Source organism: Typopeltis vanoorti, chromosome 15 (genome assembly GCF_054136105.1).
Source record: "Typopeltis vanoorti isolate ZY-2024b chromosome 15, IOZ_Tvanoo_1.0, whole genome shotgun sequence".
NCBI lineage: Eukaryota > Metazoa > Arthropoda > Arachnida > Uropygi > Thelyphonidae > Typopeltis > Typopeltis vanoorti.
Window position 1 is genome coordinate 107,129,394 of NC_143563.1, and position 24,142 is coordinate 107,153,535.

A 24,142-nucleotide genomic window follows, 5' to 3' on the forward strand; every position below is an offset into this window, starting at 1 on the left:
ATCGTCATACCTCAGAAACATACTGTCAACCTATGTTCAAATGGTAATTCATGCTTTCTTCTCCTGCCAAAGTTATTAGCCATAACTTTTGTCTGCCTGTTCCTTGATCTCTTTTAATCTTGGATGATTCTACAGAAAAAAAAGCCATTTTCCTGGCTTCTAATTTTTCCTCAAATTCTTGCACAGAATATTAAGAATTTGTGCTCATACCATTACAAACATACACTATTCAATTCCAAACTTTTTATATTTTTTTTTTACAGGAAAAGATTAGAACAGTCTTCTCTGACTTGGATACCAAAAATGTCTCTTGGTCTTAATGGCATTCTTCAATTTTTCTCGAGGTTTTTGTGCTCCAGCATTAATTCCCATCCTGTTTTCTCTGTTTTTTATAATATTTTATTTCACTATTACTTAACTTGCAGCTTGGAAATTAAACCATGTTTAATCTATTTTTAAGAACAGTGAATTGTTACCATTCAGGTACATTTCAGCGCTTTTTTTTTTTCCTTTTTTTTTTAAATAATAATAATGGAGGATACTAACACAAGCACTTCCTTGCAACTTTAAGTAAGAAATAGTTACCACTGCAGATTTTCTACAACTAGCAATGAACTTGCCTATGGTCCACAGGAAAAAAGTTTGGGGACTCCCAAATTGTTTTTCTTCATACTGAAGGTCTTGATTTTAAAGCATTTGATTGTGTTTGGTATAAAGGTTATTCAATAAGCACACATCGTGTTGTCTCTCTTCTGACTTCTGTAATTAGGTTGCTAACTTTCTTCCTGATTATACTTTATATATGATAGTGGATGGGTCTTTATCTTCATATTTTCCAACTGATGCTGTGGTTCCTGAATTATTTATCCATTCTTTTTCAATACATATTAGTCACTTTCTCCATTCTCATGCCTAATTCACAGTTTTCTAGTACACTTCAGTCATCTGTTGTCAGACCTTGCACTACACAAATCAGCAAAAATTCTGAGTATCATATAGGCTTAGCACACAAAAGATGAGCATTTTATAATATAAAGATTGCTCAGTATTTATCAAAATTAATTTCAAGATAAATTTATTATTTTTATTTTTTATGTTGCTCCCACCCATTGAAAGATTATTTGTAAACCTATAGTATATTTTGTATCATGGGTGGGTTTTTTTTTTCTTTTTTTATCAATTTTATATATGTATGTATATTTTGTATTTTTAATTTATATTTTTTTATGGTCTGAAAATCCTGCTCTAGACACCAAACATGGAACTTTTTCAAGCCACTTCAAAGCCTCCAGTAAGTGGGGAGGTGATCTCACACCAGGCGATTAAATTCATCTCCCACTTTAAAACAATGATCCATGCTCAAGATAGGATTTAAATCTGCAGCCTCTTGGTTGGAGAGCTGGTATGCTAGCCAGGCTGGCTTACAATATCTTATATTGTAAGATATATATCTTGCTGTCACTATAGTAAGCATTATAGTGAATACGTTATAATATATGGAATTAGTCAAAAATCCTAACTAAAATGGCATAACATCAACAATCAAGAACAGACTCCATCGTCTGTTACACTCAGGGGTGGCTGAAGTGCTTTGCACTCAGGAATAAACTTACTATGTACTGATGGAAAATCTTTTGGCATCTGTCTTGAAGAACATAAGAATTGCATTCACCACCGTTGTTAATGCATGTCGGGACTGACAAAGCATTTCTAGCTAGCAGAATATTAGCAGCTAATTAATTTCTTATTTATTTTGTTTCTTTGGTGCTGTGTGTTATACTATTTAACAGTATAATTCACAATCACTCCTTTTAATGAATAACTGCCAACATCGTAGTTGGCAGTTATTCATTAGTCATTCATTTATTTGTGCACACATCTAAGTTCTCATATAGTAATAGTTTACTGTTCATTCATTGTGTGTATTTAATGATAAATCTACTTGAATATCTGTAATCAGCATTTAAAGTGAAGCTTGTAATATTTCTACAGAACTCTGTGAGGCATAATTTATCACTTAACAAATGTTTCGAGAAAGTAGAAAAACCAGCTGGAAATGGAACACAACGTAAAGGGTATTTATGGGCCATGAACCCTGCAAAAGTTGAAAAAATGGAGGAGGAACTACAGAAATGGAGTAACAAGGATCCAATGGCTATAAGACGCAGCATGGCAAATCCAGGTAAATAGTTCTAATTTATATTGATCTTGGACTAGGTTTCATTATTTGAAGTTATTGAAAGAAGTAATAATGAATATCTAATCATTATATACCAAGTAGGCAAAAAATATTTTCCCTAGAAATATTAACAAATTTGAAAAGTAATTGAGCACTTAGGAAAAAAAACAGAAACTTCAGTATGGGAGTTGCTTTTTTCACATAATCACTTTCGAAGCTTATCCAATTTTAAAGGCAGATTTTTTGCTTGCTTCTGATGGATATTAATTTTTTTTTTTTTTGACACTTTTCAAAGTTGAGTTGAATCTTATTGGACTGTTTTCTTTATTAATTCATTTGTACTTTATCCTAAAAATTTACTTACTGTTCAGATTTTTTCGGATGAAATAATGTAATCCTTTTGACTGAATATGGAAAATATCAAAACTCAATCATTTTCTTTTGGATAATTACTTAGCCAAATGCTATTTGATGTCAAGTAGTATTTACTTTTGTTATTCATCTGTAATTTTATAGATAAACCCAAGTCATTAGTGGATAGTTCCTGACTTATATCAAATAACCAAAGTTTGATAAAAAGTTAGAAATCATATAATATTAATCAAACCATTATGATATCATAAAGAATATCTTACACTATGAGGAGAAAAATTATTAATGCGCTCTCTCTCTTTCTCTGACATAATAAGCTCATTTAAAGAGAGAGAAAAGTGCTCTTCAGTGTTTTTCATAAGATGTTGAGTAGACTTTAGCTTTACAGCTGCTCTCTTTATGACTCCTTCCCTGCTGTTTTGATGATAGTATGAAATGGTGGGCCACAGAAGAAGCAATGCAGTAGCAGTGTATATCCTTCAGTTGAAGACTAATATTTTGAATCTTCTTTGGAAAGGGTTACGACTGTGTATCTTGTTCTTAACCATGTCAGGAATGCAAGTGCTATATTTTAGTTTACTGACCATTTTGGTGTGATATATAAACAAGTAGAGAAGCTTATGTGTTGACAGTTCATGTCATTTATCTGATGGTATTAATCGAGATATTGGGTATCTCCCCAATTGAGGAAATTTATGCTAGTATTTTATTGCAGTATCTGCAAATTTTATAGTTTGTCAAGATCAGCAATTGCTCAGTCATTTTGATTTTGTATGCCAAACATCATCATCATCATCATCATCAAATTCCTGCCATGTACCCTCAGGGGTGTACAGGATATGACAGTACTACATGAAAAAATTACATCATTATAACTTCCTATCTACAATTTTCCTCCAAATCAATCTGTTACTTGTCAAGACTCCAACATTATCAGATCTTATATTTCTATCGTCTAAGGCACTTTGTACCGTATCAATCCACCTATATCTTGGTCTTCCTCTGGGTCGTTTTCCTGCCAATCTGGCAGAGAACACTTGTTTTGCTAATCTTTCCTCTCCCATTCTATTTAAGTGACCATACCATCTGAGATTAGCTCTGCTAATGCATTCCTGGATGCTGACAATGTCAAGTTCTTTCCTAATATCCTCATTTTTAATATGATATTGCCATTGATGCCATCTGTTCACGCCTCTAATCTTTCTCAGGACTCTCATATCTGCGGTCTCTAGTCTTTGGTCAAGTGTTTTACTTCTGACCCAGCTCTCAGATCCATAAGTTAAAATTGGTTTCAACACAGTCTTGTATACAGCTAATTTAGTGTTCCGACTAATTTCTTTCTTATTCCATATGAATTTATTCAATTGACTTCCCACGATACCAGCTTTGCTGATTCTGTTGTCTATTTCTATATTTAGTTTACCATCTTCAGTAAAAATTGTGCCTAAGTAGCTGAAATGTTTTACTTGTTCCACAGGTTCTCCATTCACAACACAGTTGACATTTTCAATGATTCTGCCTATTTTCATTGTCTTTGTCTTTTTATTGCTGACCTTCATACCATATCTATTACAACAGCTATTCAATTTAGTCAGAGAATCTTGCAGACTTGTAGCGGATTTATTTAGAAGTATAACATCATCCGCATAAAGCAAAGAGCTGACATTAACATCTCCAATTTTGATATCAGGTTTAATACCACATTCCTTCATAATGTGATCCATATAGATAATGAATAACAGAGGGGATAATGTACATCCTTGTCTCACACCAGATTTAACATTAAACCATCTTCCTGTACTTCCTTCAATTCTAACTGCTGACTCACAACTCAAATAAAGACTAAGTATTGCTTGATATAATGACCCATTGACACCATATAACTGCAGCGTATTGAATAGCTTCTCTCTTGGCACCTTGTCATATGCCTTTTCCAAATCGACAAAACTTAAATACAGATCTTTGTTATATTCCCATGCTTTCTCGACTATTTGTCGTAAAGTGAAGATCTGATCCTGACAGCCTCTATTTGGCCTGAATCCAGCTTGTTCTTCACCAAGCTTTTCTTCCACAATTCTTCTCAACCGTTTCTCAAGTATACTTGCATAGATCTTGCCAGGAACACTCAGTAGGGAAATACCTCTGTAATTCTCACATTCAGTTTTATTTCCCTTTTTATATATGGGTACTATGAGAGCTCTACTCCAATCATCGTGAATTCGTCCCTCTGTCCAGGCTTTCTGAACTATGCAGTGCAGCCACTGTAAGTCTCTTATACCACCATACTTCAGCATTTCTGGTCGAATATCATCTACTCCTGCTGCCTTTCCACATTTCAAGCCTTTGATGGCTTTTTCTACTTCAAGTATGGATATGTATTCCTGACTGCATGCCTGGTCAGTGTTTTTTATCACTGTGCTGTCATCACTGCTTGTTTCATTTAGCAGTTTTTCAAAGTAATTACTCCATACTTCAAGGATATCTTTTTCTCCTGTTTTCATTTCACCTTTATCATCTCTAATTCCTTTTACAGCACTCTTTCCTCCATTCCTAAGCTTCTTCAACAACCTCCAGAATATTTTGCCACCTTCTTGATATTTATTTTCTATATTCTTGCCAAAGTCCTCCCATGACTTTTGTTTAGCTAGTTTTACAAACTGTTTAGCTTTCTTACATTTGTCTCTGTATTCTGTAAGAGTAAAAGCTGACTTATTTGCCAGGAACTTTTGATATGCTTTCTTCTTTTCCTTCACTGCCTCTTTAACTTCCTGTGTCCACCAGGGAGTTCTGATTTTTTTATCTTTGCACACAACCTCACCAAATATATATAATATATATATATATATATATATATATATATATATATATATATATATAATATATAATATAATATAATATATAATATATATATATATAATATCTTCAGAGCACAAAAACATTTATCACAGTACACAAAAAGCAACAATTTTGTTAAACAGTGGGATCAGTTTTAAAAAAATTTTAATGACAGCACAAGGAACTAAAGTCCTATGGAAGTTTTTCACTTGGCTATGCTACTAATTATATATTGGGTTTTATCCTTTGGTGCAGTCTCATCCACTAACAACATCAGAGCCCAACAGGAATGTAGGCTTGGCCTGAGGACAGACGAAAATTTGCCACCATAAAATTTATAAATAATATCAGAAGCTACCAAAGCGATCATATCTCCCTAAAAACTTATGAACATTGGAATCAAAAATGCAGACTTCACAGATCATCAACTTTAAAATATGATGACACTATCAGGAAGGAAATAGGTCTTGATCAGCTAAATGCCCACATAAACAAAGAACCTCTATTTTCCAGTCCTTTACCTTCAAATACCTCCATAAATCTAAACCTTACCAAACTTTGTACAAAAAAAAAGAATCAAAAGAAATGCTCAAAGAAAAAGGCCTAAATACTATCAACCTTCTTTCATCCTCCAAACAGGTTATTTGTTATACCAATGGATCGTCAGACACCAATATGATTAATGGAGGTGCTGTTCTCCTTCTACTCCTGAAAAGTGAAAAACTTTCAATAAAAGTTGGATCTGGGAGAATCGCTTCCAACTTTACCAGCGAACTGTACGCAATAAATAAAGCTCTTGAAGCCTACTTAAAACTATCATCTCAACAATCTGAAGGAATTATAATTTACAGTTCAGAAATGTTTCTAATTTCATCAGGAAGTCTCAAATGTTCTGGAAATGTTTCTGTGAGTATAAATAAGCTTGAAATGGCAAGATGGCAGTAACAGTGCAATAGTGACCAACAGTGAGAAGTAATACATGGGTATAAAACCAGTCTCTTCTACTGTAGAAAAATAGATACATTTTTAATTGGATGTACTCGGGCATCTGACGACTGTGGAGCATCTACATCAGCAAATTCAGGTTCACAGAATATCACTCTGATAGTAAAATCAAGAAAGTATGTAGCAGAATATTTAGATTTCGGTTTTACCAAAACTGAAGTAAATGATGAAGAAAGACCACTGTGTGTTATTTGTTCAAAAATTTTGGTGTCTGATAGCATGAAACCAACAAAGACAACCTTAAAAGACATTTGGAAACACTTCGTAAGGAATATGTTAACAAACCTCGAGAGGTCTTTGCTGCCAAACTGAAATGTTTTGAAAAGCAAAAATTTAGCATTAAAAAAGCTTTATCTGTAAATGAAAAAGCTTGATTAGCTTATTACAAAGTTGCATATTAAAATAGCGAGGTTCAAAAAGCCCCACACTATTAGAGAAAACCTAATTCTTCCAGCTGCGATTGATATTGTGGAAACTATGCTTGCAGAAAAAAAGTTTTACTAAACAACTACAGTGCATTCCTCCATCAGATGATACTGTTGCTCGGTGATATATGTGAAGATAAGCAACAACAAGTTTTGTAGAAGCTTTGTGCCCAATTATTCTCAATTTAGCTTGATGAAGCAACAGATAGCAACAAGGATTGTCATTTAATTGCGTATGTTAGATTTTACAATGGATTATCAGCAGTTGAAGAACTATTGTTTTGTAAACCAATAGAAAGAAGAGCCACATCTCCTGAAGTGTTCAAAATGTTGAACAATTTTATATGCAAGGCAAACGTACAGTGGAAAAATTGTGTTGGAATTTGCACTGATGGTGCTCAAGTTATGCCTGGAAGGTTTAAAAGTTTGCAAGCCCTTGTGAGAAAAAAAAAAATCCGTCACAAAAATCCCTTTGCAACAAGACAGAGAATCATGCAATGATTCTCTGCCTTGCTGCAAAGGAAATGAGTCCTGGTCTAAACATTGTGTTAACAACAGATATAACCATGGTGAATTATATAAAAATGAGACCCTTAAAATCAAGACTGTTTTCTGAACTTTGCAAAGACTTGGCTGGAGCAGAACACTCAGCATTACTATTTTACTACAAGACAAGATAGTTATCACAGGGAAAATGTTTACAACGTGTTTACGAATTAAGAGACTAAATAGCAATCTTTTTGGAAAAGGAAAATCATGAAAAAGCAGAGAAGTTTACAGACAACTTATTTGTGATGAAGTTGAGCCACTTGGTGGGCATATTCGAGAAACTAAATATATTAAACCTGCAAGTGCAGGGAAAAACTACACATATCTTAGAGATGAGTGACAAAGTTAATGCTTTTTGTAAAAAATTAGAAATGTTTGCAAATGTGGATGAATTTATCAAAACCTACAAGGCAGAAGAGCAACACATCAAAGTTTTATTTGCAACTATTGAAAATCATTTAACAATGTTGAAAAAGATTTTTAGAAACTATTTTATAATTGACAACATAATGGCAATGTAAGAGTGGGTTAGAAACCATTTCAAATTACCCTTGAAGGTTTCTCACCATTTCAAATTACCCTAGAAGGTTTCTCTAAATTGTTCCTCTTCTTCGAAGAGGAACAATTTAGAGACTTCGCGTCAAGTGGTGAAATCTAAAGCCAATTTGCATCTAAATAGCCGTTTAAATTTTGGACAGGTGTTGCTGATGAATTTTCTGCACTAAAGTCAAGAGCTTTTTGTACACTTTTGCTATTGCCGACATCTTATTTTTGTGAAATTGGGTTTTCTGCAGTGGCTGCCTTAAAAACAAAATATAGATCTCAGTTAAATATAGAAAGAGAACTAAGAGTGTCAATTTCCAATGTATCACCATCATATGAAGAGCTTTGCCCTGCAACACAGGCCCAAGAAAGCCATTAATTTTTAGCTTCATTGTTATTGTTTAGTTTTAATTAGTTGCTCAGTATATTTTGCAATATTGATATGCTCTCGTAAGCGTAACTAGTTTATTCAATAAGTAGATTTTATACGTTTTATTATTTGATTTTCAGAGTGTATTTTATGTTTTTGTTTTTATATTGTTTTTGTGTCAATAAATAGTTTCATCACATGCTTTTGTTTTAGTAAAATATTTTTCAGTTTTTCCTTTGATTTCCACTTTCTTTGCATCCCCCCCCCTTTCAAAAGGGGGCATGCTCCATAGGTTGAGAATCACTGTTCTAAGATATATTAAAATAGTATTTAAAAAAATCATCTTTGATGTGAAGAAATGTTTGAAAATTAATTATATTTTTGTTTAAATTTAAAATTTTTCTATTATTGTCCATCCAGCCATAAAAATAATTGGCTTGTGATTTGTTTAAAAAACATTCATATACAATATGCCCATAAATTTGTATATTATAGAATGTTATTGATTTTGTGGATGATGCTTTAATACAATCAGAGAAAAGAATAAAATAATAAGAAAAAGAAATTATTAATTTAGCAGGATGGATATCTGATGTACCCTCTCAGTTTTTCTTTTTCATTTTTTTTTTTTCCCTATTTATAATATAGTTTCCATCAAATAAATATATGCATGGTTTTATAAATGCTCTGTACAGTATAAATTTTAAAACTTTTACTGGGAGAGAAAAGTTAGCTTTGGATAAGTTGTGTTTTTGCAGAACTCTTTTATAATATTTAATATATAGTATATCATTATTCATAGAATGATGATTCTCTGTGCTTGTGAGTTTAAATGAGATATTTAACTCAGTTATTTAAATAATACCATTGCTCTTTAATACTTTTACATACATGTCATTTGACCCAGTTGCTTTTGTTTTTTGGATAATAGAAAAGTTATCATTGCTGGAAAAAGGACAGCTGAAAACTCATAGTACTGGAACCGATAGTGAAAAGGACTCGGAAATGCTACAAACCAAAACAGAACTTAGTAATGACAGTGAAGATGCTGCTGCTGTAGAAGCTATTGGAGCAGAGACTGTAGGCATTGGTAATAGTGAACTTTCACCTCTTGAGGGTACTGTCAGCATGGATTCTTCTCTACCTGATTTAGATTTACAGGTTTGTATTTATATCCTCCTATGCTTAGAACTTGCATACTGCATTAAAATCCTATTATATTGTTCTTTACAGAATATTTTTATAACTCAGCTGAATTATAATGAAATTGTTATCCATTACTTATTTTACATATTTTTATAATGCTTTTCATTATTATGTATGAATGTAATCTGGATGAATTTTTTTTTATAACAATTTTCTTCTGTAAAAGATGAGCTGGTTTATTTTATTGTTCTGTCTCTAAAAAATTCCATTTCTTCATTATTATTAACACATCCTACATGTAGTCAGCTCACACTCATCTCAAGAGGAAGTCTCACTTAGCAACATGTATAGCATATCAAACTTTACACATATTCACTCTTCTAGCATGCACCAAACATTCCTGCAGTGCAGTCTCCTCACTACCTTTTCCTAAAAAAATGTCCTCACATCTTTCTGTACTATATGTTTAAGTTACTTCCTGACCTCTTTTTCTTCCTCTTGTATAATTGCTTTGATACCAATCCTGTTAAATCCCCTTGCCGTCTCTGAAACAGCTCTGATATCACCTGTTTTCATCCAATCTGATAAATTCTGCAGTTTATCCTCAACTTCTCTGTAAACAACATTCCAGAGTCTTGCTCCTTATAAAAGCAGCAATCCCATATATGAACACTTGCAATGTATTCTCTGAACTTCTGGGGTCTTTTAACCATTTCCAGATCCCAAATATTATTCACTCTTGCAGTGCAATTCTACCACCACTACTCTCCAGAGTAGCATTGTACAGTTGCTATTTTTTTACTTTACTAATACCTCGTATACTTTGTACTTTACTGGTACTTTATTACTATTTTTAACATGGCAAAAAAGTGTGTCAATGCTGTAAAAGAAAAAAACCTCTGCCTACCACAATTGGCTCAAGACCAAAACTCTAGTTCCTCTCTCCACCTATACTGCAACCTGCAATAGTTGTAAAAGAATCATCACTAGGACCAAGTCAGATTTTGAAAGGGCCAAATTCTGGAAAGTCACCTCCTGCCCAAATGGCAGTTGCCCCTTCTGGTCTCTTGCCAAGGTCAATGGGTGCAACTTTTTCCCACCCAGATTTCTACCACTCTCACATCCAGATGATACTGTAGTCACTCACAAAAAGACAAGGCCAACTTACTTGCATCCCTCTTCTCTTCCAATTTCTGCATTGATGATCGGGACAATGTTCCCTCCACTCCACAAAGAATCCTTAACATCCTGAACACAAACAAGGCATTTAGTCCTGATCGTATCCTGCCTATTGTGTTAAAAAAAAATTGTGGTGCCCCAGAACTAATACCTATCCTGTATCGCCTCTTCAGTCTAGCTTATTCAACTGGCATCTGCTGGACAACATGGAAGCAGGTCCACATACAATCCATCCAAAAGAAGGGTAATAAGTCAACTAACAAACTACCATCCAACTGCTCTCACTTCTATTCTCTCAAAAATCATGGAGAAGGCCATCAACAATCAACTCTTGAACCATCTAGAGGCATACCAACTAATCAGTAACCAGCAGTATGGATTCTGCCACTCGCGATCTACAGCTGATCTTACTTTCACCACCCACCTATGGACTCAAGCCATGGAGAAACTCATGTGGTTTTCCTCAACATTTCAAAGGCATTTGATCGGGTTTCGTACTGGGATCTAATCACCAAACTGCCATCCTATTCAGTCTGCAACTGAATCACCAACTTTCTCACTGGTTGCTTACTACGTGTCATGGTGGACAGCTTATTATCCTTAGATTTTCTCACCAATGCAGGAGTACCCCACAGTTCTGTTCTTTCACCCACTTTCTTCCTCTTGTATATAAATAACCTGCCCTCACAGACTTCCAATCCTATCCATAGCTTTGCTGATGAAAATACACTCCATTCCTCCTTATCATTTGACAAACCTGTTAGTGCTCAAGATCTACCACGACTGCTGACTTTAACTTGGATCTCCTAGCTATATTGCAGTGGGGCAAGGACAACCTTATGAACTTCAGTGCCACCAAAACTCAGTTCTGTCTGATCTCTTGCAAGAAAGAGCTTGCATCCCTCCTCCCTACCTTCAGTAATACCGAGATATCCAAAGACGATCAGATTTCTCTTTTTGGACTTTGCACCTGATCTTTCCTAGCACAACTATGTTTCAACTATAGCTTCTATAGCCATGAAAAAAGTTGGTGTACTTTTTTGCACAAGGCACTACTTCACAGCTGCTAACTCTATGCAAAACCCAAATCTGCCACTGGGAGCAATATTCCCTCCATTGGAGGGAATATTGCTCCCATATTTGGGATGGTTTCCCAAAATCCTCTCTAAGATCTCTTGATTCTATCCAGATGAGGGCAGATTGGCTAATTAATGATCCCTCTCTCACAGACCTACTTCAATTCCCCCCCCCTCTCTCTCTCATAGACGTTCAGTTTCTGCCTAGTGCCTCTTCTACAGATACTTTCATGGACAGTGCTCTGCTGAATTGGCCACTATTATTTCTCCACTCTCCTCCAAAATCATTAAAAGAAGAGCTACTGCTAACCAACACTGTTTTACAGTCCATCTTAAAACTCACCAAACCAACTTCACTGCCTCCTTTTTTTATTCCATCTACGTCAGTCCTTTGCAGCAGTTTCCCCCACTCTGCCTACTCCAAAGATTACATCCCTCAACTGTTCGAGCAAAATGTGAACAGACTCCTCCTTTATTCTATTCCTCTTGCCCAACTTGGCATTTTTGTGCTATAGGTCTTGTAGCCTTTTGTGTGTGGATCAGATATATAAAATCCCCTCTCATTTGTCCAATATGTTTGATGGAACGTAACATTCAGCTTCACTCCTTATAACTCTCCCCAACTTTACATCACTAGCAAACAGCTGAATATTCCCTCAGATCCACATAAAATAACATTCAAATAAGTTGGGCAGTAGTGCTGAAGACAGAACCCTGCATTATGCTAGTAGTTATCTTCCTGTTTTAAGAGGATAACTATCAGTATATATGAGTTCTCCTTATCCAGCACATTGCATCAAGTAGATTTCTGAAGTAAGACCTAAGGTTGACCAGTATAGAGAATCTGATATCTCTTAAACCTCCTTGCCGGCTGAGGTGGATGAAATAGTGAGACCAAATTGCACTTATCTATGTTATTCAACAGGTGTTACAGAATCGTATCTAGATTTAGCTGGACATCTATAGACGTCATGGCTGGTTGGGGGGTTAATCCACTCAGCTGCAATACACAGATTGGTCTGTAATCGGAAGCCACTATCGTAGCACCATTTGTGGGTAGTGGCACTATTTTATCTCTTAGAAGACATTAATTAAACAAGACCATGGACACCTTTAATTTTTGTCAGTATTATTATCACTCCTTAAACTCGATGTTATTACACTAAAATTATGCAGCGATATCTCATTCAGCCATTTTGCCTTATCTAACTTACTTGTTATGCCACACTCACATATCTGCTCTTTTATTTTTAGTCTATAGCATATTCCTTCTAGATGTTAACATCATTCACACCAGCATACACTGACAAAGTGCTCATTCCACTACATCCTTTGGCATGGGTCACTTTGTTGTCATCACCATCCGAACCACTGTCACTTTTCTAGAGTTTTTCTTCCTCCACACAGTGAAAGAATTCTGTTGTATTTCCTTTGAGCTGACTAGTCAGTCTTCTCTCATATTGCATTTTTCTAAGTTCCCAAAGGGTAATTTTCTTTCATATTAGTCTTAATTTTTTAAGCACTCCAGCAGCAACATCATTTCCCAATACCCTCAAAGTTGGCACAGGACACTGTTATAGTCCAATGTGTTGGACTGATATTTTTCTTGCCATTTTTTACTTCAAGTATGTTCCTTCACCCATGCTGACCACACCATTTTAGATTAGTCCTACTTACACATTATATTAATAACGTAAAGTTTTTATATTTTTCTGTCATTGAATCCTGTTTATTCACTTGAGTTTCCTCAGAATTCACATCTCAGTAATTTCAATCTCTCATCAGGGCTTTTATTTCTAATATACTTTTGCATGCTTATGCTAAAACTTGTATAAAACAACTTTGATATTTTCACTGATTTGTGTTTTGTTCTATATCTTTTGCCATCCTGGTCAGCTGAGTGATTTAGCATATCTGTTCTCCAACCACCAGACTGTATACAGATCCTGTGATAGTCTTTAGATGGAAGATGAATTTCATTGCCTGCTGTAGGATGACTTTCCCCTCTTATTGGAGGCCTGAAGTGGCTTGAAAATGTTCCATTATTATCTCTAGAGCAGAATTTCTAGACTGGGTAAAAACGAATTTTTAAAAAATACAGAAATAAAAGTTAACAAAATCTTTAACTTCACTCAGTATTAATGTACTATTGGTTTACAGCCTTTCATTGATTGGAGTTGCATAAAAGTAAAGCAAAACTTTTCCACTAGCTTCTCACCATACCTGCCTTATTTCTTTTCTCAATTTCCTTATTTCATTTGCAATTTTCACTAAAAACTGTACATAAATAAGTAAAACTTTTAGCTGTTTAGGTGCAGTTTTTTAGTGTTTTGTCTTTTGTTGTTGATTTTTCTACCACATTTGTGAAAGAGTGACTAAGCATCTTCAAACTTATATTTTTAAGAAGGAAACATCATCTGCATAGAGGAATGAACTAACCTTAATATCTTCTATTCACATAATAGTTATATGTCAGATTTAATATTACTTAATAATGTAGTTCATGAGGATTGTAATAACAGTGATTCATTATTGGAGCCCTGAAGTGGCTTGAGAAAAAAAATTTTTTTTAAATATGATTTGAATAGTACGATGGCCATCCAAAGCATTGGTACAATTGCTAAGTTGGAAGGATTTCTTAGATAAAATGATCTTGGTATCTGATATTAATACTGCACAACAATCAACTGTGATCATACAAAAAAAAAAAAAGAAGAAAAAACAGTTACTAAAATAATGAAAGAGGTTACTACTTGGACATCTAAAGTAGTGAGAAGGTTAATGCCATACTGTTCTTGACAGTCTGACTTATTGACTAGGCAAAACATTAGCAGCATTGTTCAGAGAATTAGATCTTTCCCTCTTGTAGTTAAAAATACTAAAACTTACTAAAAGTTTAGACTTCCTGTTAGCCAAGATCCTTTAGTTTGCTTTGACATTATTGTTCTCTCTCTATGAACATCCTATTTAACAACACAGTTCTCCTCTAAGAGAACAGATTTCCATCTGACATTATGAACAGTTACTTGTTCTTTGCACATGTACTTCATTCAAACTACTTCACTTGGAAAAGCCACTTCTACCTACAAAAAGAGGGTACTGCCATGGGTACATGCTAACATCTGCATGGAACATTCATATTAGAATTAGAGTTCACATTTCTAAAGCTAAGCTGTCTCTTAGCTTTGGTATATTTGTAATTTGGAACCACAGCAGCCAAGCCCACAACTCTTTTCTCAGTCATTTTAACAACATAAATGCAGGCATTTTTAACAGAAATGGACTAACAAATCTCCTTACCATTTCTGGATGCATTTGTAACTTCAATTACATTAAGCTGTCTGTCATTATTATTATTATTAAGAGAGAGACCTCCAGGGAGTCAGAGACTCATCAGGGAGGCCACATACTATTCACACCAGCTATCATACTTATTCTTGGATTCATTCACACTGCTTGCACTAACAACATCCAATGGCAATCCATTCCAATCATGCACCACCCTCTGAGAAAAAAATCTAACCCTCACACCCTTCTTGGCAGCCTTCATTCTCAGCTTCCAAGGATGCCCTCTCGTCCTTTCCCCACCTTCCATCCATTGAAATCCTGTATGATCCTTTCAGAAGTTTGTATGTCTCAATCGTATCACCCCTCTTTCTCCTTAGTGTCTGCAGTCTACAAGTTCTCAATCTGTCTTCATAATCAGTATTCCACAATCCTGATATCATTTTTAACACTCCTTTGTACTCTCTCCAATATATTAGAATCACAATGGAAACTAGGAGACCAGACCTGCACACAATAGTCCAAGTGAGCTCTTATCAAATCCTTGTAAAGAGGCAAAATAACATCCTTATCTTTACATGTGCACGTTTGTTTCAGCATTGCAATTATCTTTTGAGTTGTATTTGCAATCTTTGCCCCATGGCCCCTAAACTTCAACTTCCTATCTATTAACACTCCAAGATCCCTAGCCTCATCAGTTTCTTCTAGCCTAATCCCACCAATATAATACAACATTGGATATCTAATCATGCTGAAGTGAATAACTTTACATTTACTGACATTGAACTGACACCTATTTCCCCATGCCCACAGTTCCAGCCTATTTAAATCATTCTGCAAAGACTGCATATCAGCAGAATTCCTGATTACCCTACCTATCTTTGCATCATCAGCAAATAACTGTATGTCGCTTGTCAAATCCTTCCCAATATCATTAATATCATTAATGTACAGATTGAATAACAGTGGACCAAGCACTGATCCTTGTGGTACACCACGTGTTACCTTAAACCTTGCAGACTCAGATCCCCCGTATACCACTTTTTGATATCTTTCAGTCAGCCATCCTCTTATCCATGTTAATGTTGTATAACCCAAACCCATTTTCTCCAATTTATGCAGCAGTCTGTCATGCGGTATTCTGTCAAAAGCCTTAGCAAAATCCAAAAGTATCATGGTGTGTCCATTCTCTTGTCTAGTTCAATGGTAACATTGTTATAGAATATGAGCAAGTTGCTAAAACATGACCTTCCCTTCATTGCAAGTTAGAGATTCGCTGTCAACCCATTTCTGAATGCGGGCCCTAACCAATTTTTCCAAAATCTTCACCATCACTCCTGAGATACTAATTGGTCTTTGCACCACCCTTGTGCAATGGAATTACCATACATTCCTTCCATTCCTGCGGAATCTTCCCTGTTCTGGGACTCATATTAAACATCCTGGTCAAAGGAATGGCCAGTTCAGTTGAACACTCTTTTACCACATGTGCTGATATTCCATCAGTCCCTATTGCTGAATTCTTATTCAGTTTGTGCAACAGCTCTAATACCTCATACACCTGAGTTTCTTCATCCAGAGAAGAGGTAGCAGTGAGCTCAATGTCATGTCTCATGGCCCATACACGTTAGACTCCTTCCTCAGTCATCTCAATAGCCTACATCCAAGAATCCAGTTTACTATGGAAAAGGAAAAGAACAATTGTTTACCCTTCCTAGACACCTTAGTCACACGCCTGCCTAATGATACACTTGTCTTCACTGTATACAGAAAACCCACACACACAGGCAGATACATTCACAAACTCTCCCACCACCACCCCTCGCAACAATATGGCATCATTAAAACTCTTACCAAAAGAGCCCACAATCTTTGTTCCAGTGGAACTGCCCTCACTACTGCGCTTAACCACATACACAGAATGGCTACAGCGAACACAGTATCAAAAAAATAATCAATTCCTCCCCCATTCCCCGTCCCTCTCGTCAACAAGATTTTAAAAATGCCATCACCATACCCTACATCCGTGGCACTTCGGAAAAAATAGCCAAGATACTAAAAAAGTATAACCTACACACAGCATATAAGCCCTACCGCAAACTTGCTACCCCTATCCGGTCTACGAAAGATCAGCTCCCTCCTCTCTCTCTCTCTGCCTGGAGTTTACAAAGTACCCTGTTCCTGTAAGCTTGCGTACTTTGGACAGACAGGCAGATCAGCATCCATCCGCCTGGAGGAACACAAGTCGTACATCGTTAAACACAACTATGGCCATTCAGGCTTGGCTGACCATGTGTTGGACACCACCCACAGAGTATCATGGAAGAAAACCACCATGCTCCACCACAGCAAATTCAAGAAAGAGAGACTTTTCTTAGAACAGCAGCAGCTCTCAGAAACCAACCAAATCTAAATAAATACGGTTGCATTAAGCTTCCGAAGATTTGGGAAACACTCATCACCAGAGGTCCCACCTTACATTCCAGGCCACCTACGACCACCCTTAGAGGGCGCTCCACCTAGATAGGACTTTAGTGTCACCCACGTGGTTGGGCTTAGTATTGTAAGTTTTTGTGTGCATGTTACATTAATTGTTTTTGTAATCCCCGTAGATGTCCTAGTGACTAGGACGAAATATAGGAAGTATTAAATTCTATTTTAATTCTTTTTGAATGTGGTAAAAAATCCATTAAACCTCCAACATAATTTTTTCTCACTCACCTTTTCTATTTGGTGATGCATTTCTTCATCACCAGCAACCGATCCACCAGGTCTGTAACAACACCTCACTATGTAATTTGTCTTGTTAGATTCCACCTCACACCAAATGGCTTCAAACTCATTGCCACATGAAATATTCTTAGTAGTATTACTACATTCATAGGTCTCATGCAGCATGTATTGCAAATACACACACACAATGACCAGTATGTTCACATAAACTTCTTTCACTACCCAACACCACTTCCAAAAAAGAGCTGTAACAATTAGTCAATTTATTTAAAATGTCCTGAAGAGTTGTCGTTGATTTATTTAGGAGTACAAGATCTGCATTTTTTTTTTTTTTTTATGTGGCTCCATCCATGAAAGGTTTATTTGTAAACCCTATAGTACATTTGTACCATGAGTGGGTTGAGGACTTATTTTAATTTTATTTATTTTTTTACCAGATCTGGAAACCCTACTCTAGAGACCAAACATGGAACTTTTTTGAGCCACTTCAGGCCTCCAATAAGCAAGGCGGTAGTCTCACACTGGGCAAAGAAATCCATCTCCCACCTAAGCATAAAGTAAAGAGCTAAGTTGAACATCTACAATTCTGATATCAAGTTTAATTCTACTTTCCTTCAAAATGTGATCCATAATATATGGTGAATAACAGTGGAGATAGCATGCATACATAGTTTCCTTTAAGTGGGGGGGGGAGATCTTCTGTAATAGCCAGGTGTGAACAGCTTCTTTGGAAAGTCTGATTGGTTGAGTGAGTAGTGTTTCTACTCTCCAACCAACAGGCTGCAGGTTTGAAAATCTACTGTAGGTATTGTTCACAGATGTCTCCAGTTGGTAGGTTATCATGTTAAGGATTAATTGTTCCAGTATTTAATCTGTTATAGAGACATACAATATATGAATTGTAATAATGCACACAAAAAAAGTAGAAGATATTAGAATGTAAGTTTAAAATCCTAATGTGGGTGTCCTTGTGGCCTACATGTAGTCAGCCTTGGCTGTCAGGCAAGTGTAAGAATTACTGTTTCCAAATCTTGGGAAGTTTTATAAAAACTATTTATTAACACGTTCATTGCCAATCACACGATATCGCGTGTTGCGAGTTCTCACCGGACGGCCAATCACGCGTTATCGCATAGACGTCACTAACTGAATAAAAAAATATAAAAAATTTGGCCACCACACGAAATTCCAATTTTCAGCTTGGCAATGAACGTGTTAAGAGTTAGTTGGTTTTTACAACCTGCTGCTGATTCCACAAAAAATGTTTGCTGCAGTGAAGCTTAGAGATGAAGTAGTGGAACCATTAAACCTATGTTTAATATTTTCATTGTGCTGTTTTCATTCCATTAAACTTCCACATGAGTTTCAGTTGGCACCTGAGCCCAAATGCACAGTCAGTGATACAGTTTTCATAGCCCAGTTGGTAACCAATTCCTGCTTTCTTAGGACCTGAAGCAGTTTGAAAAAATTTCATGTTTGTACTCTAGGACATGGCTTATGAATTATCTTATCCTTACCTTCTACAAAATACTTTAGATCACAACTTTTTTGTGTATATGTGGGATTCACATGAAAAAAAAACAAAAAAAAAACATTGTGATATGCTTTTGCTTTCTCTTGTTTTGTCAGTGAATTTTCTCTGTAGGTAAAGACCACAATGGTGAACTTGCATACATAAACTAATGAAAAGTCCAAGCCAAAGTTCCGTAACCTTGTCACTGCAAATTATTATTATACAGATCTCCATGGAGTCAGAAGACTCATTGGAGATCCATTATTCACAAATACCTATCACACCTCTCTCTTTAAACTCATTCATTGATGAAGCACTCACAACCATGTCTGGAAACCCTCTAAGCAAAAAATCTAGTCCTAACCATACTTTTACACAATTTTCATGGGTGACCCCTTGTTCTCTCCCTTCCTCCATGTACTGAAAAAAAATTTTCAGTATCAGTCCTATAAAATCCCTTCAACAACTTATATGCTTCTGTTGTGCCTCATTTTGTACATGTATCAGCTAGTTTTTGAAGCCCATAGATCTGCTACGATTTTTGTTACTTGCCTCTGGATCCTCTCCACCACTTCTTCATCCTAACAGAATATGAGTGTGACAAGATCTGTGTGTGCAGTAGTCCAAATGTGGCCTTATAAAGGGGAGAAATAATTTCTCTATCCCTGTTTGTTTTCAACAACTACATAATCTGATGTGCTGTTTTGGCCTCTGCAGCAGTATGACCTCTTAACTTCCCTGTGCCACATTAAACTGGTAGTCATACCTGTGCCCATGCTAGTCTATTTAAGATATCCTGCAAGGTCTCTATAACACCTACATTTACTATCACTCTCCTCACTTTTGCATTTTCTGCAACAAAAACTATTCCTTTGATTCCTGTAAGTTGGTTATAATGAGAGTTGACCACAACTATTAGCTCTCAATATGACTGAGTTTTTAGTAACTTAGATCATTTAATGTCTTTATTTGCAATGTCAGAAGTGTTTAATGCAAAATAAGATTGCTGCATAGCCCCTCCAAATATAGGCATTTGTTTTTGTGCAACTTGACTCATTTGATTTTCAATATAGCTCTAATTTTTGTAATATGAAATGCTTTGAATCTCAACATTTTCTGAAGTAAAATATGTAGGCCAGTTCATCATTGAGAATATTATGAAATTTCAAATTGAACAACCAGGAATTGGGTGTACTTTTAACTAATGTATTTATTTAATTAATTTAAAAAAAATAATTCTTTGTCGATTTTATTCCAAGTGTAGTTTTTGAGGTTTGTACCTATACAGTGTTTGTGTGTGTATACACCTTATTTACTTATATGCTTGTTTATAGTTAACTGTTTTGAGAACTACATTTATATATCATAATGCTCTTGATTATCTGCGGTTAGTAGTAAAATGGTCCAGGCTGTTGTTTAAGTCCTTAGGGTAGGCATTCCTGGGGATTTCAAATGAATTTCTTAATGTGGAGAAATATAAAATTTAAGTGAACCATTTGTACTGTACTGGCACTTTGCAGAATAGTTTATGAAGAACTTCAGATGAAAGCCAAAGTAGAAATATTTCATTTTTTAAACTAAGCCAAATCTTCCTATCCAACTAACCATACTTCGTTGAGAGACTTTAATTCTTATACAATATTTAAGTTTTTTTTTATACAGAAAAATGTTTTTCTAGTAGTCGAAAAACATTTTTCTACTACTAGAAAAGAATATTCAGCTGATTAGTTGAAAATTCTTTGTTTTAAACAGTGCTTTTGTCAAAATTGAGGAAGTTAAACTCATTAAGGGTGCTCAGCAGTTCAGTTCCTTAATGGTGGTATCTTATTGTACTAAATTTTCACTACCTGTCTAAATTAATAACAGAAGATTAAAATTTCATTTTACCATCCTTCATTTACTTGACAGAAGGGCATTTGGGAAGACCTCTGTGAAGATCGACTCCAGTTCCTTGCAGACAGTCCATCAAGTTCATCTTCACCCAAATTAGCTACTACTACTTTAGTCAATCAAACATTGAGTATTGAAGATACTGAAGTAAAAGTCTCATCTCCGTCCTCTTTCACAGCTCTATCATTCATTCCTGCCACCTTTGTAACAACCCATACACAGTCTTCATCTCCAAGTGAAGTTTCCAGTATTAGCACACAGGTAGTTTTACAGGACACTCTCCCTGAAATTAAGGATAAAGGAGAAGTCTGTGATGCATAGTTGGTAATAACGCACATTTTCATTAACATATGTGTTTTAAAATACTACAGTCATTTTTGTGAGCTCATTTGATGTGAAACCCTGTGCCTTGCTGTGATGCCATTTAATTGTTGCTCACTGGTTAATGCTGAAAGGTGAGCTTTTTTTCCCACACTCAGTTCAGGCATAATACTATTTTTATGTTATTCAAGTAGAGTGTGTTTTGATTTTTTAAAATAATCATGTCTGGCTATAATTATTTTGCAGTTTGTAGGGTAAAAACCTATAGTGGAGCAAAACTTTTGCGTGTTTATTTGAAAGTTATGTCATCTTGGGAGAGGTCGCACACAATCATTTGGAAATGACAGACCCATAGCATAGAGATGCCCTAATCCAAATATTTTTGTTTTCAACTTACTAATGCTCCTTCATGTAAAAATACCAAATGGATTACAGTAATAATTTAAAAGTTTAAAAGAAAACATTTATAAAGCTCAAAAAGAAAAAAAAAAAAAAATATATATATATATATATTCACTAATGATTCCGTATCACATCCCATTAAATCTTAAACATCTGCTTCCTCTTAATATAAGTCTGGGCACTCTCCTTTCACATTCTGTAAATGTCAAAAGAGTTATTGTTAAAATATACATTGATTATTTTACCCCTTTCTGAGCCACTTTAGAATAAATTATTAGGCATTTCTTAACATGCTTTCTATTATTTAAAAGTTTACTTTCTGAATAATGAATCACATTCCAGGGTCATTCCAAGCTTAATTTTCATAAATATTTAATTATGAAATGCAGCTTACAAATATTAGGAGCAGAAATTTTGAAATTTTACATGGTTAAATACATGTATATCATAGCTGTAAAAATCATGTATATTCACGAATACTTAATATACCTGAATATAAGTAATCATGAAAGTAGGCCCTTTTTTTGGATGCTTGCTACAAGGAGCATGTCAGAGATGCAAGAAAAGTTTTCAATTATTGAGTACTCAAACTCATAATTTCATTGAGTGTCTTTTAATCTTTATTTAAGTTGAAACTGGACAAGTCCAACTCTAAATTTTTATATGTTAACGACCACAAAAAAATTGAATTTCGTATTTTTACTATTTGTACTATTTGATTATCTTTACTAATAATGCTTGTTTATCATCATACCTATAACATAGTTAACATTACACGTAATATTGAATTTATATTTAAAAAATGTCTAATCTTCTTTCACATTCTTTATTTTAACGCATTCATGACCAATAATTTTTAAAAAAAAATTTTTTTTTTCGCTGCCATAAAACTAATATTCACTTAATACACATTCATTTTCTTGACATTTAAAATCAGTTAACAGAATTGAGCTAATTTACACACACATCACATGGGCGATAGTTTTGTCTGCAATTTTTATTCTTCCAATCTGTGCATTGTATATACACTGGTGTCTAAAAGCTAAGGATGAACTACATTTTTATCTGTATGTGAAAAACGTTTCATGACTACAGCCAAATGTGGACATAAATTTATTGTCAGCATACAAATAAATTATATTACACTAAAAATATGTTATAAATTTCATACAAATTAAATTGCAACAAGTTTTTGGCAAAAGTTACAAATTTCCCCATGTAGTTAAGTAATTGATCTATAGTGCTTACAGAACTATGCCGAGAGACATGAGAGCTGCAATGCAGCTCTCATGTCATACCGTGCCAAGCACCAAGTGATTCAGAATTTTTGAGGCAAGCTGGTCCCACTCCTCCTTCAGAGCAAGGATGAGGCCTTATTTGTTTTCTGGAGTGGAATTTCAAGCAGCAAATTGTCTTTTGATTGCATCCCAAACATGTTCTATGGGGTTGAGATCTGGTGAGCATGCTGGCCACTCGATTTTATTAATATCCTCGGTCTCCAGAAGTATCCCCTCTGTTTGTGTATGATGTGGTATGGCATTATCATCCATAAAAATTAATTCTTTGCCTGCGAGCACCATGGAACAGTCAAACATGTTGAAGAATTCGAATGTTGTTCCGAGTCATAGTCCCTTTTTCCAGCACTTGTAGTTTAGTGCCTCTCACATCATGACCCCAGCATTACCGTATCTCTTTCAAGAACATTCTTATGATAAGCAGTACCACTTTCATGCCAGATCAAATATTATGTAGAATCGAAGGAAAGACTAAAACGACTTTCATCTGTGAAAAGTACATTTTCACAGATGAAAAAATTGGACAAGACACTGTGAAAGTCATCAGTGTCTTGTCCAATTTTTGTGGATACAACACCACTTAAAATGTGCTTTATAATGAACTGTAGATAAAGGAACAGGCCTTTGATATAGACCTACTTGCCAGACGTCTTATCACAGTTTTTCAAGATATCCACTTACCCATGCTTGAATGGAGCAGACTTGCAAGCTGACCTGCTGCAGTGCATTGATTATGTTTTGCTGTCATAACCAAAAATCTGTCTTCATGCTCTGTGTAGAGCGAGGGTGACCTCTTAGCAAACATCTGGAACACATTGCATTGGTTTGAAATGCTGCCCAGAGCCTGGATACAATGCTATTTGAGATTCCAAACTCTGGCAATATCAGTAATTCTGTGGCCTTCTTCAAGCTTTCCAATAATTCTTCTCTCTGTGAAATCATCTAGATCAGTGCACTTCAGCCTTTTAATACTTTGCATCCACTTTTGTAACTTTTGCGAGGGTAAAATTTCCTTACTGCCTGC

At 35.2% G+C, this 24,142-nt stretch overlaps 1 protein-coding gene across 1 annotated transcript in view; it reads left to right on the forward strand.

The window, feature by feature from the left end:
- LOC150099060 (uncharacterized) overlaps positions 1 to 21,421 on the forward strand; it is a 94,121-nt gene extending 72,700 nt beyond the window's left edge. The window contains exons 3-5 of the mRNA XM_090405804.1: positions 1,993 to 2,182; positions 9,210 to 9,439; positions 21,119 to 21,421. Coding sequence (XP_090261930.1) covers positions 1,993 to 2,182; positions 9,210 to 9,439; positions 21,119 to 21,421 — 723 coding nt within the window. The remainder of the gene's footprint in view (positions 1 to 1,992; positions 2,183 to 9,209; positions 9,440 to 21,118) is intronic.
- Positions 21,422 to 24,142: the final 2,721 nt, after the last annotated feature.